The sequence below is a fragment of the Gigantopelta aegis genome, chromosome 4, assembly GCF_016097555.1.
Source record: "Gigantopelta aegis isolate Gae_Host chromosome 4, Gae_host_genome, whole genome shotgun sequence".
Lineage (NCBI taxonomy): Eukaryota > Metazoa > Mollusca > Gastropoda > Neomphalida > Peltospiridae > Gigantopelta > Gigantopelta aegis.
The window spans coordinates 5,805,827-5,820,401 of record NC_054702.1 but is presented as its reverse complement, the minus strand read 5'-3'; the positions used below and the strand labels follow the sequence as shown (position 1 = coordinate 5,820,401).

At 38.8% G+C, this 14,575-nt stretch overlaps 1 protein-coding gene across 1 annotated transcript; it reads left to right on the top strand.

Annotated features, from left to right (window-relative positions):
- The first annotated feature begins 3,913 nt into the window (after positions 1 to 3,913).
- On the top strand, positions 3,914 to 13,566 carry LOC121372129 (integumentary mucin C.1-like). The gene is made up of 3 exons (XM_041498394.1): positions 3,914 to 4,113; positions 9,605 to 9,931; positions 11,527 to 13,566. The coding sequence occupies exons 1-3, from the start codon at positions 4,044 to 4,046 to the stop codon at positions 11,700 to 11,702; spliced, it is 573 nt and encodes a 190-aa protein (XP_041354328.1). The 5' UTR covers positions 3,914 to 4,043; the 3' UTR covers positions 11,703 to 13,566.
- Positions 13,567 to 14,575: the final 1,009 nt, after the last annotated feature.

Here is a 14,575-nt window from a genome sequence, read left to right as displayed (position 1 = left end):
TAAAATAGAAAGATTAAAAGAATAGGATATTTTTTTAGTGTTCCACCGGTTCAGAAAATATTTTTCTCCAGCACTTTCTTGCCACGTGACTTCTGGAGAATCAATTATTTCAGTCAACTTGTAAATTAACTGATTCACTTAACAGGTAAAAAGCCATAAAAAATTTAAAAAAACACAGGACAAAACGCCACAGGAAAAAAAAGTCACAACTTTTAATAATAAAAAAAATATATTAGGCAATGTGTAACTGACTCCTAGTTTCTTTCGATATTAGTTTGGTCGTTGTTTTATTTGAATAAAAAACACAGCAAACAGCAAACACATTATAGACGAACACCTAGATACATGTACGTTAAAAAAAATATTTACTTATAATAATGGTTTGAAATGCAACATTAGCCCGAAATGAAAATATAGAAAACAATAGATCGAGTTTGAGCCGTGACGTCACTGTTACCGGTGACACCGGAAAAAAACATGTTAAAAGGATACAAACTCAGGATAGTCCCTTTGTTCAGTACTGCACCCAACTACTAGCACTGTTACTTGAGTTGTTACCAAGCATATCAAAGAGGTTTGCTTAATAGGCATGTTTCCATAAGCTTATGCACGTTATCACATAATATAACCATTTACAGACATAATGGAAGGTGTTGGTATAAAACAGTTAAGGAGAATATAATAATATGTGTACAGAACTCTATTTTAAACTAAGTAACCATAGATTCACGCCTTCCTATTATTTTGTATAAATATTTTCCTAACTTACATACTTTGTTTACAGTGCTAGTAGGTAATAACTTTATTACTTTAAAGTATATTGAAGGATGCTGTAATAATGATTAATATATAATCATAAAAAAAGTGCAAGTTCATACAGTTTGAAACTTTAATCCTAGTGTAGTAATCACGGAAGTAATCATAAATTACGATTACATTAGCAATGTAATCGATTACGATTACGATTACATGATATTCTCAAACAGAGTAATCGATTACGATTACGATTACATGAAAATATGTAATCGATTGTAATCGATTACGATTACTGATTACGATTACCCCATGTCTGATACACACACATACGCGTACAAGACAGTGGCTGGGCAAATCCTCAAATTTGGGCAAAAATTATAGAGATATATACTGAGTGAAATTAAAAACTTCACAATCTAAAATTTGAATAAATATTGTAATGGCAGTGTCGACACCCTCACGGTTACTGTAGTCTAATACAACGAAAAACACATTAAAGTGACCTGTTTCGATGTCACGTCTCACAAATGTGCAGCGTGAACGTGCTGTTGGCATGTTGCACGCGGGAACGTCAGTAGCTGATGTTGCAAGGGCTTTGGGTTGCAGTCGATGGGCAATTTACGATCTGCGGGCACCACAGCTGATCGCCCCCGACCGGATAGACCACGTGTGACGTCACAGGCAGATGGCCGTCATATTCTGTCACCTATTATTATACTAGACCAAGCACCTACAAATTCAAAGAACTAATGAGCAGTAAGAAAATAAGTGTATTAAAGTAGTTGGCTAAAATTATAAATGTAATTTGCCAGGTTTTTAGACGTCCTGGTAACTGAATAACTCATCTCACAATCAAAACTGTTTCCTAGCTATATTACAATTATTATTATTATTATTATAATTACTGTACCGTGTACTGCCATTACTATTAGTACTACTACTACGACTACCATTACTGCTAGCACCATTATTATTATTATTATTATTATTATTATTAATTATTATTATTACTACAACTACTACTGTTAGTTATTATCAATTAATATCATATACAAGTAAATACATGTATTATGTATTATCATATTGTTATTATTTCATCCTCCTGTAAACCATCTTGTCACATTTATACTATTTATTATGTATGTTCCTCTAACGCCGTTGTGGAACGGCCCGAGTGTAATAAAGTTCTGTTCTGTTGTGTTTCATGACAGCTACAGCAACCAGTAATGAACTTTACAGACGTCGGGTGTCCGCGCAAACGATCCGAAATCGGCTGCGAACCGCTCACCTCCACGCACGGCACCCATATGTTGGACCCATTTTGACCCAATTTCATTGACGTCAACGTCAACTGTGGGCACAACGGCACTTGCGATGGACTCAGAGGGAATGGAATAGAGTCGTGTTTAGCGATGAATCAAGAGAGGTTCATACTGCAATTCTCCGATGGCAGGCAGAGGGTTTGGATACGACATGGTGAACGTCATGCTCAGTGTTGTGTCTGTGAAGTTAACAGATTCGGAGGCGGAAGTGTAATGGTTTGGGGTGTTTCTGTGGAAATGGCCGTTCTTGACTTCTTGTTATCCGTGGCAACCTCAACGCTGCTGCATATCGCGACTAGGTGCTGGCCCAGGAACGTGTGCCCTGCATGGCAGCTCATGGTCCAGGCCTGATGTTTCAGCATGACAACGCCAGACCCCACACGGCCATCTTGACAAGGGGTTACCAGAGGAACGCGGGCATCAATGTCATGAATTGGCCTTCAAGGTCGCCCGACCCGAATCCCATCGATCACGTCTGGGATGTGCTGGGAAAACGCCTGCGCACTCTTAGGAACCCTCCACAGACTTTGCAGGAACTTGGTGCCTCATTAGTGGAACAATGGCGCCGCATCCCTAATGCAGTCTTTACACGCATCAGACAGTCAATGAGGAGGCGTTGCCTTGCAGTTGTGGGTACACCATGGAGGGCATGTACGCGCTTCTGAACTTGTGATTTTATCAGACGACTCTGCTTGTGAACTACCATTTTGACCGTTTGTGGTTTTGACTAATGCTGTGGGCGCATCGAACAGATTTTTGATTCATCATTTATTCCTATTCTTTCTTTGGACGTCATACAATAAAACTAAATTTACTTTATTTAGCACGTTCGTCTGTCATATTTGCTAATTAACCAAGATGAAACGGTTGTGAAGGGAGAGAGAGAGAGAGAGAGAGAGAGAGAGAGAGAGAGAGAGAGAGAGAGAGAGAGAGAGAGAGAGAGAGAGAGAGAGAGAGTTCTTTACCATGAATTTCCATTATTGTACCCGCAAAATTAGTTGTGATCCATTAACAATTTGCAACCTATATAGCGTTTTGGCAGTAATGGTAATATGGAGAAATGTTCGTTGTTATCCAGATTTGGGCATTTTCGTTTAATTCAGGCAAATCCACCATGCCCCTAGATCTCCGTCGGTGGACCCATTGGGCTATTTCTCCTTCCAGCCAGTGCACCACGACTGGTATGTACCGCCCTGTCTGGAATCGTGCATATAAAAGATCCCTTGCTGCAAATCGAAAAGAGTAGCCCATGGAGTGGCGACAGCGAGTTTTCTCTCTCAATATCTGTGTGTCCTTAACCATATGTCTGACGTCATATAACCGTAAATAAAATGTGTTGGGTGCGTCATTAAATAAAACATTTCTTTCTTTTCTCTCCACCCTCTACACCTATATGTGTATGCGTGTGTGTATAGTTTCTGGCACTCGTCTTTTTGTAGATGTTTTTTTCTGACACGAGATTTAGCGAGCTCCAAAGATTGATTTTCTTAAGACGCGCACACGCACGCACACATATAATGTGTATGTATGTATGTATGTGTATATATATATATATCTCTCTCTCTCTCTGTGTGTGTGTGTGAAGAAAAAAAAATGTCGAACATATATATCGACCCTTAATATATTTTGTTGAGTATATTAGCAATGCACTGGAGAGAGTGAAACAATAGCTTCGTGTTGTTATCACGGATAATAATGTCCGCGCGCCACTCCAATCAGCAGATTATTATCTCGTCAGTGACACAGTCAGAACCACGTGTATATTAGAATGAAGTCTGCACATGTTCTCTACTTTGTATCCGGTTCAACCTTTCAACCCCATCACAAAGGTATCACAACTCACAGTGGTAAAACTCCAGTTAACACCAGACCAGTGTTCTACCAAGTGATACTTTATAAAAGACATAGATACCTCATAGAAACACGTTTTTAACAGTACCAACATTTTCATATTAGAAACACGAAATGTGTAATTTGACGCTGCTTCTCGCTGTCTCGTGTTTGATCTTCGGGGGCGTTTCCCATGTGACAACAGGTGAGATACAGACATATTGTAATGATATGGAATGAAAGTGACAGGATTTTCGTATTTAAGCCCACACGAAATGAACCTTAAAAACGAGATATTTCACTGTATTCAAACCCATAGGTATAAATTTGGATACTATTTTTAAAATAGAACTCTCTGCTGGGTAATGAAAATGGCATCATATATAGACTACTGAAGAAAAATAATAAGGGATCAAAGGTTTCCTTTCTAAAACTATAATGTTTGACATCCAATAGCCGATGGTTAAGTTTTCAAATATATATATATATATAAATATAAAGTACATGTATTACCTAGACTTACTGATCACCGTTCCAATGTGTGCAAAAGGGCTTGTTAACGATACAACGATGCCTATACATTGATGAACATGTATTGCCTAGACTTACTGATCACCGTTCCAGTGTGTGCAAAAGGGCTTGTTAACGATACAACGATGCCTATACATTGATGAACATGACCGCTATGGTGGTGTGTGGTCATGGTCTGGGGAAGGATCAGCTAGGTTGGTAAAACAAAAGTGCTTGTCATGCCCAACAAACAATGATAGTTGTTCTTTACAGGGGTGAAATACTGGATCCCTACATTTCACGTTATTGTGGGAAGACGTTCTCACACACGTTGTTGATTGACATCGTTGTGCATCAGTCGCAGACCTCCTGTTCCTTACCTGTAATAATATCTTCATGTTTGATCAGCAAAAATACTGTTATCAAATGTGCACTGACCCTATGCCTTGAAACTCAATTTCCTTGTGTCTAAATGGACTACTTTTTACTGTTGCACATTAGTATTGTTTAGACTAAATGAGTGATTAATAGCGAATACATTAACGCTAGCTATAGACGATATGCATGATCCTTGCTACCGTTTGAGTAGACTAGTCAATAGTATATTTTATTAACGTATTGCTCACAATTATCACCAATCTTGCCTTTACCCCACCGATGTTAACTAAAGATTTTAAAATGTAACTTTAATGGAATCACTTGAAACCATTTCAAAAGGACAAGCCAAGCACGGTAATCATAATGCTATTTACACATGATTTACTTGAAAAACTCGACTTGTTAGTTTGCCTCGAGTATATTACGAGTATATTATTAATAACAAATATATTTATATGTTTATGAGGGAACATAAACAAATATTGCAAAAATGACCTTTTTTTATTATGCTGAACATTCGACACACCTGACTAACTTTAATAATAAAAGTACTCGGTTTGCATATTTAATAACTTATAACATGTACGCTAAAACCTTCCAGGTCAAAATTGATCATAATTATGCAAACACGTTTGGGTATGCATAGAATGGCCTGACTCCGCAAGGCTCAGTGGGTAGGTGTAAACCACTTGCACCGACCAGTGATCCATAACTGGTTTAACAAAGGCCATGGTTTGTGCTATCCTGCCTGTGGGAAGCGCAAATAAAAGATCCCTTGCTGCCTGTCGTAAAAGAGTAGCCTATGTGGCGACAGCGGGTTTCCTTTAAAAAACCCAGTGTCAGAATGACCATCTGTTTGACGTCCAATAGCCGATGATCAGTTAAAAATCAATGTGCTCTAGTGGTGTCGTTAAATAAAACAAACTTATTATTATTTTTTTAGACTGGCCTGAACACAGACAGGACTTGTCTTAATACCAGGCGAGGGGGCCGGATTTAGTTCGGTTGTGTGCTCGCCTAATGTGCTTGCGTAACAAGATCGAACCACCTCGGTAGATCCATTCAGCTGATTGGGGTATTTTTCTCGCTCCAATCAGTGCACCACAACTGGTTAAAAGCCGTGGTATGTGCTTTCCTGTCTATGGGAAAGTGCATATTAAAGATCCTCTGATGACTACGTGTCAGAATTACCAAATGTTTGACGTCCAAAAGCCGATGTTTAATTAATCAATGTGCTCTAGTGGTGTCGTTAAACAAAACAAACTTTAACACCAGGCGAAAGAGATGGATTTCTGATATGAAGGAATATATTTATCACACAAATATGACTAACCAATAAAACGACTAAAATAGTACGTGTTCGTTGGCAACGTCTTGTTGTTTCTAGCTCGTATATAGGAAAGTACCCGTACTTCAGTAAACACCCCTCTCAGTCCTACCCCACCTTCACAAAATATTGTAATATTGAGCAGCGTTTAGGTACAAAGAAGAACGACCGCCAAAGGTCTAAAATTAACGAGCTACTCTCGATTCACTAATATCAAAACCTATATTAGCTCGGCCATTTACCTTTCGACCGACCGTTCAAAAATGCGCCAAATTCCCTCAATCAAAATTGCGCACCCTTTTCTCTTTGGCATTTAACTGCTCCATTCAAATTCCATAGCACCACCACCACCCCCACCCGCCTGCTACCGATTTGATCGGGCTGCTGGTGCTCCCTTGCACCTGCCAGTGCAAGCGGTCCCTCCTCTCCCCTCCCCCCACCTTTCCTGTCATGGACGGAGGAGCCGGCCAAGGCCGGCTCTTGTGCCCACGACAGGCGTGCGCTACAACAGCTTGTTCTGAATGTGCACGTAAAACCCTATGACATGACATGACAAAGGTACAACGATTTATTAATATATATGCCATTGTCCAGAAACCCTTTGAAATCAGAACTTTTACAGATATGCATTGTGAAGCTGTCACAATAAATCGTGTCAATACATTTCTGTTGAATAAACTGTGCCGTATATCTGTTTGTGTTTTTCTACATCGGCCTGTCTGCCTGTCTGTCGTTGTGGTGGATCGTACAGGTAGCATCGACACCTCCCCCACCTCACCCTCCACCCCACCTCGGTGGACGAGTTAAAATAGTGTCCTGAATATGACAAATGTATAACAGCGTTATAGCGCATATATCACATTTCGCTCATATATCTTCATCCCCCCTGTGCAGTAAATAGTTCGTACCCTCTTTATGAAACTTTTTTCCGCCCCTGGCAATCACGACATTACTACTCGTTGTCCCGTCAACAACCACTGGATTTCGAAATACCTGGAAACCAATCATACAATAGATTAACAGATGTTTCTCGAATTTGCTCACCTACACCAGGCTAGACAAATAATCGCCAAGGATACAAAGGTCATTTTGATAAACACGTTTGCGAGATGTTACTTTATACATGTATATTGTGCAATATCCACAAATTGACATGACGGAATGTATTAACAGTGTGTGTGTGTGTGTGTGTGTGTGTGTGAGAGAGAGAGAGAGAGAGAGAGAGAGAGAGAGAGAGAGAGAGAGAGAGAGAGAGAGAGAGAGAGAATGTGTGTGTGTGTGTGGGTGTGTGGGTGTGTTGTGTAAATACGTGTGTTTGCTTGAAATTAGATTATTTAATTAGCATACAGAATGACAATATCATCAAAATTGCGCCTCGACAGTCTTTAGTTTTTAAATTGTCTTTTTTTCAATAAAAAGAGGTCATTAATTTTCATATCCACCCTCTAAACATGGTTATTAGAACTGAACACAGTGATATAGGCTGGCCTGTAACACAACCCATGTTCTTTCTTACACTCGCGTTCGTGAAAACATCATTCGTTACTTATGGTATTCATTATTTATGATATCATATGGCAAAACCGCACGTGTGTTGTCGATTTAAACTCATGGCTACTAGGTGATGACCACCCAATGAAATAAGCAGAACCGACCAAAGTTGATTGCTATGTGACGTGTGAGTAAACCTGAAACCGGTTTCTCTTTGACGCATAACACAAAGCGCTGTTAATAAGTATGTCTTTGTTACATATATGTAGCGCCTGAGGTGCTTGCGTCTCAAGATCTAACCACCTCGGTGAATCCATGCAATGGATTTTGTTCTCGTTCCAACCAGTGCACAACACCTGGTCAAAGGCCGTGGTATGTGCTTTCCTGTCTTTGGGAAAGTGCATATAAAAGACCCGCTGCTGCTAGTGGAAAAATGTAGCGGATTTCCTCTGATGACTACGAGTCGGAATTACCAAACGTTTGACATCCAATAGCCGATGATTAATTAATCACTGTGCTCTAGTGATGTCGTCAAACTAAACAAACTTCCTCTTCCAATAGCCGATGATTAATTAATCAATGTGCTCTAGTGATGTCGTTAAAGAAAACAAACTTTAACTTTTGATGATATGTAAGAATAGAATACAGTCGGATACCATTTATCTTACAGTTCGTTGTTTAACAACGTATGCAATTTGCTTTAGCTCATTAGATACGTTTTGAAAACAACTCGTAAGATAATGATATCTTAACGGTCACTCATATCATATGACATAGTATTCTACTTTAATATTATTTATAATGATGTCCTGAGACATACTCCGGTACCAGAAAGTATTTTTAATTTGTTGTATTGTGTAGTGCGTGGTTTGATAATGTCTCCTTACTGCTTCCCATGACCCAGGTGTGCACACCAGCCAGTGTTTGACACAGCAGCCAAATCTGCAGTGTACACAATAAGTCACCAATAGCACAGTGTATAACCATGTACATGCATGTTTGATTTAATTTTTAAAAACATTTTCGAATGTGTCACAAACACATTTGAACCCATTAGGAGTGCAATTGCATGTATACTCAGCAAAAAAACCCCATATACATGTTATGATATTCTGCCATTTTATCAATCTGAAAAACACCATGGGAGATATGTTTTTTGAAAGATAAAGACATCATTACCAATAAAGTTCTGTGTAAATAAAAATGACATTGTCCGCCTATGCTGACATGACAATGATCATCAGCACTACTAACCCCTACCCATACCCCTCTCCCCAATTACAGTCTTCATGTTGTTAGAATGGGTCACTTGATAGACCGTCGTGCCAAGCGAGTGCAATTGATAAGCATTAATCGAGGCTGGCTGTAGCCGATTTCGGAGGGCTGTGGTTTCGATATACCGATCCTGTGCAGGCGATATATCTCGTTGCCTGCCACTACGAGACAATCTTTGGTGGATGCATTGACGTTTGATGTTTCGTCGATTGGCAAGTCTTTGTACAATCGGTCTGGTAAAACCAAAACGTCTGGCAACATCACAGATACTAATTCATGCTTCAAATCATTCAACTGCTCTTTCGCGGTTATTTTGGAGTCAAGCGTAGGATGGTTAAAAGGAATGTTATGGACATTAATTTTACTTTTAAAATAGTGTCGGACCTGTGTGAGCATTCTATGAAAAGCAGCCGTGGAAAGCATGCATTTGGCTTTCACCTGATCAGCATGCACATGCATTGTGTTCTAGCCGGACATACAAATATATGCAGGAGCACATTCCCAACATGCAAAAAACATGCATTTGTCCTTCCCCTGATGAGCCAGGACGATAGAGGTATTCGATGTACTGATTAGAATGCATATGCATTGTGCATGCGCCCATTAGTGTTCTTGAGCGTTGAGGCACACCAATATGTATAGATACATTTTGGTATCATGTATTCTTTCTCCATTTTGTGTCGAGTATATTATTATTACTTTCATTTTGATTCAGCTCCCGGACTGAAGACGAAACCCACGGTGAGTCCTACAGTCAGTGAGAAGACAACGAGCACCCCGACATCCACCCCGACTACAGTAACCACTGAAATGCCGACTACAGTAACCACTGAAATGCCGACTACAGTAACCACTGAAATGCCGACTACAGAGACAATGCCCACGGAAATTAGCACCATGGAAACTGGCACCACTGAAACTGAAACTACTGGAACTGGGACAACTGGAACTGGGACAACGCAAACTGGGACAACGCAAACTGGGTCGACTGACACGAGCTCCACGAAAACTGGATCAACCGGAACCAGCACCGGGTCATCAGGTACGTTTGAGGTGACAACTTCCGGTTCTCCTTTAACAGGATCATCTGAAAGCAGCACGATCACCGGCTCTACCGATAACCGGTTCCTCTGAAAGCAGATTCGTTACTGGGTCCACTTTTACGACTTCCGGTTCTCCTGTAACCGGTTCCTCTGAAAGTAGCACCACTGTACCACTGACTTCAGGTACTGCCAATCACATAGTCGGCGTAAAATAGCTGGACTGACTCTCACTTGTAGAGATTGAGTGAACTTTCTCTAGTACAAAAAATAAACATTGAAATATAAACCAAAATAAATTAAGACAGAGACACGTCGTGTTTGGCTTTGAACAGTATTTTGCATACTATATTCCTTCCCATAACGAACGCCTTTTTTTAATACTATGGAATTTACTACAAGTTATTTATTTCTGAGCCGATTGGTTTCTAAATTGCACAAACTTTTTTTTTGAAAAAAACTTTTACTTCTCTAACGTCAGACCAAACTGAAATTATTTGCAAAAAACCCAACAACAATAACAACAAAAAATAAAAAACAACAAAACAATCAAACAAAACAACAAACCCCCACCCCCCAAACCCCCCATCCCCCCCAAAAAAACAACAACAAAAAACCAAAAAAAAAAAACCCACCTATTTTTGCAGGAGGATAGGACGGTATCTTACTTTAGTATCTTACTGTAATTTTTTTTTTTTTTTTTTTTTTTTTTTTTTTTACTGTAATTTTACTTCAAACCCATTTTTGTTAAAACAATTTTTTTATTTAAACAAAGGACGCACATAGCGATAACCCTCAGAAAGCACGTAGAAAACTCCTGTATACTCTAGCCCTGTCCGGGCTACATGTGGAGGATAAGTCTAGTGCCAATTTAATTTTAAAAACCGTCAAATTGTGTAATTTCCGATGTCTAAACAAAGGATTTCTTCTTGAGCATTTGTACTAGTCACTAGCACTGAATGTGGTGAATTATTGGGCAAATACTACATAAATAAAGTTACAGTATTCGTGATTATTTGTAGCTGTTAGGCCTACATTATTTTCAAGTTACTACATTATAATAGTTTTGACATGTTATTAGTTCCGTACCGGTCCAACCGGAGGGGACCATTGGTTCTGTCTGTCTGTCTGTTTGTCTGTCCGTCTGTCCCATATAGGTTTTCGGGTATTTTTCACAATGCCTTTAGATACTGAGCTGAAATTTTGCGTATAGTTTTATTATGTACTGTTATAGATTAAGTTTTACTTTCATGTCGATTTATCCATTTTTGACAGTTATTGCCTTTGAACTTGGGAGATTGTTTTCTGGACTCTTTTTTTCAATGCCTCAAGATAGATAGGGAGCTGAAATTTTGTATATAGCTTTATCATGTTCTGTTACAGATCAGGTTTTATTACGATTTACCAATTTTGACAGAATTATGGCCCTTGAACTTAGGAGATACGAACATTTGTTGGGCCAGGTAGGGGACATGTATTGCTTTAGCAGTACTCTCAGAATGCTTGTTTTATTATATGCAGGTAGTTATGTTATTGATAAATACTACACGTGAACATATGTTTTATCTTTCTTATGATTCATTTGATTGTTTTTCAGTATCGTCTCCGTCTCCAACCAAAGCGCCTACAACATCCGCGCCGGCAAAGCATGGGTTTGACGCGGGTTCATTTGTCGGAGGAATTGCTCTTGGAGTTGGCGTCTTTGCCGTTTCTTTTATTGCCTACAAATGTTATGTGTCACGTAAACAAAAGCAGCAGTACAAAGCAATGTGACAAACCACAGCTGTAATATAATAATTGTCAAAGGTGCATAGTTGTCTGAAAGCAATTTATTTGGTATTTCTGATTGGAACTTACAGTTTCTTTCTTAGACTATTCATTTTTATACACTCAGGGTCTTCTTGGTTGTCGTAATGTCCGCATTATCTCAAGACTGTCTTGATTTTATTTTTTATTTTTGTATACCCAGTGTATCCTTGGTTGTAATAATGTCCACACAATCTTAATACTGATTTGAATATTTATTTGTGGTAGTCCTAATGTCCACATCATCTGAAGACTGTCTTGATTTGAATTTTCATTTGTGTAGAAATACATCTTAGTGAATCGACAGGATGCGTGACAAACTAGAACACTTCTACTTAACACGAACATGAGAATGTATACACCCCCAATTTACACGTCCTTAATAGAGGGTTATACAAGGTTTGTTTTAACAACACAACTAGAACACAATGCTAGATGTTTTCGTTACGAGCAAGTGCTCTTTAATATGCTCTTTTCCACAAGACAAGACAGCACATACAACAGTCTTTTGCACTGGTTGGGATGGGAAAAAATACAATAAGAGAATGGGTCCACTGGGGTGATTCGACTAATAGATGATTTTGTAGTCCAAATCCATTTTACTTGACAAGAAGTGAAACAATTACTATTATAAGCAAAACGCGACGCAACATAATACAAATACCTCGTATGAGGACAGCCGATTGTGACGAGACAAACATTACTATTCTCGTATGGGACACTCGTATCGTGTGGCGTCGCCTTTAGAAAGAAATACCACACGCATTTCTGTAAGAGTACCAAGTATCTTTAACATGTGTTAACACATGGAAATGCATGATGAAGGAGAGAGAGAGAGAGAGAGAGAGAGAGAGAGAGAGAGAGAGAGAGAGAGAGAGAGAGAGAGAGAGAGAGAGAGAGAGAGAGAGAGAGAGAGAGAGAGATGGGGGGTATTAGGTATTGGGGGCATGCAAAACAAAATATGGATTATTCGTAACCTCTTCTGATTCATTTGCAAGGCAAACTGACACGGAAGATGCAAATATTTTGACAACAATATAACACTTATATTTGACAAATAATACTTTGTTAAGACTATTCTTGTGATTGATCGACATATATACTCTATAGCTTAACTACATATGAGTCAATCAAGGATTGTCGTGTGATATGTATAGGATATTAAACGAGCTTCCATTTTGTGTCAAGTTTAAATTCAGAGTGGAACAATTTTAGGTACATAAATTAAGCTCGTAATACAAAATGGAGCGAGTTTAATATCCTAATTATTACGTAATAGAATCGGGTCATAAACAATATCAAGTTCATGTTCTTTATTGTTTTAAGGTGGTTTTTTTACAAGTTACTTATCATCATAATACAATGTACACAAAATAATAAATATATACAGGATATGTACATGATTATGGTAGACAGTGATTTAGTAAATAATTTTGATGATGATGATAATAATAATAATAATAATAATATTAATTAATTAATTAATTAAGGTTCTATTGACTTATATTATTTAATACATACAAGTCATTATTAAGTATACTGAGAGATACGTGTATTATTGGTTTAATATACATGTAATCGAATAGTACTATACTGAATAAATAGAAGTAATGTTAATATTAACACACACACCCCACTCAAGGACGAAAATAACTTTATTTTTGTCCAACTCTGTATAAATAAAGGTTAACATATGGTTCGTGTCTAATATCAAAACCTATATTACTATTAGCTCGGCCATTTACCTTCCGACCGACCTTTCAAAATTGCGCCAAATTCCCTCAATCAAAATTGCGCACCCTTTTCTCTTTAGCATTTAACTGCTCCATTCAAATTCCATAGCACCACCACCCCCGCCACCCGCCTGCTACCGATTTGATCGGGCTGCTGGTGCTCCCTTGCACCTGCCAGTGCAGGCGGTCCCTCCTCTCCCCTCCCCCCACCTTTCCTGTCATGGACGGAGAAGCCGGCCAGGGCCGGCTCTTGTGCCCACGACAGGCGTGCGCTACAACAGCTTGTTCTGAATGTGCACGTAAAACCCTATGACATGACATGGCATGACATGGTTCGTGCCCTCCTCCCACCATAAAGGCATTGACCCTGCCACTAGATGCTGAGTTTGAATGAAAATAAAGGGAGTGTACGTCTAAAATAACCAGTTTTCAATGTTGTGTGTATCCAAATGACTAACATTTATTATTCAAATCAGGTGCCGATCTAGAATGTTTAATGGTGTGTGTGTGTGTGTGTGTGTGTGTGTGTGTGTGTGTGTGTGTGTGTGTGTGTGTGTGTGTGTGTGTGCATTAATGCAGTGTTGTTCAGTATTTATAAAAAGACTTCCCCTTATACAAAGGCAAAATTAATCGATAACAATAGAAGTTTGGGGATATTTTGGGACCTAAATCCACGACTGTAGATGGTTTTGGTTTATCTCCGTCACTTCACACATTCTGGACAATCTACTATATTAACTCATCACTTGTGTGTTGTCACACCTTCTACATTTAGTTCCTGTGTTAGCGAAATTCAATGAATACTATATAAGATATACACTGGGTGTTCTTTCACCTTCTCTCTACATCGCTTTCCTGTGTTCACCAATCTCGTCGACGATTGGTTGTCTGTGCTTTTTAACTTGTAGCGAATTTTTATCATGATTGTTGTATTAATTGATTAATTACACTAGTACCCAATTCACAAAGCTCTTTTAGGCTCTCTTAAGCAACATAGGATCGTCTTTACAAGTATATTTTTGCAATGCACTACGAGATCGCAAAGTTATGAGACTTGCAGCTATATTAATTTAATTTTCAACTTTGGGTCAATGCATTATCTTCACA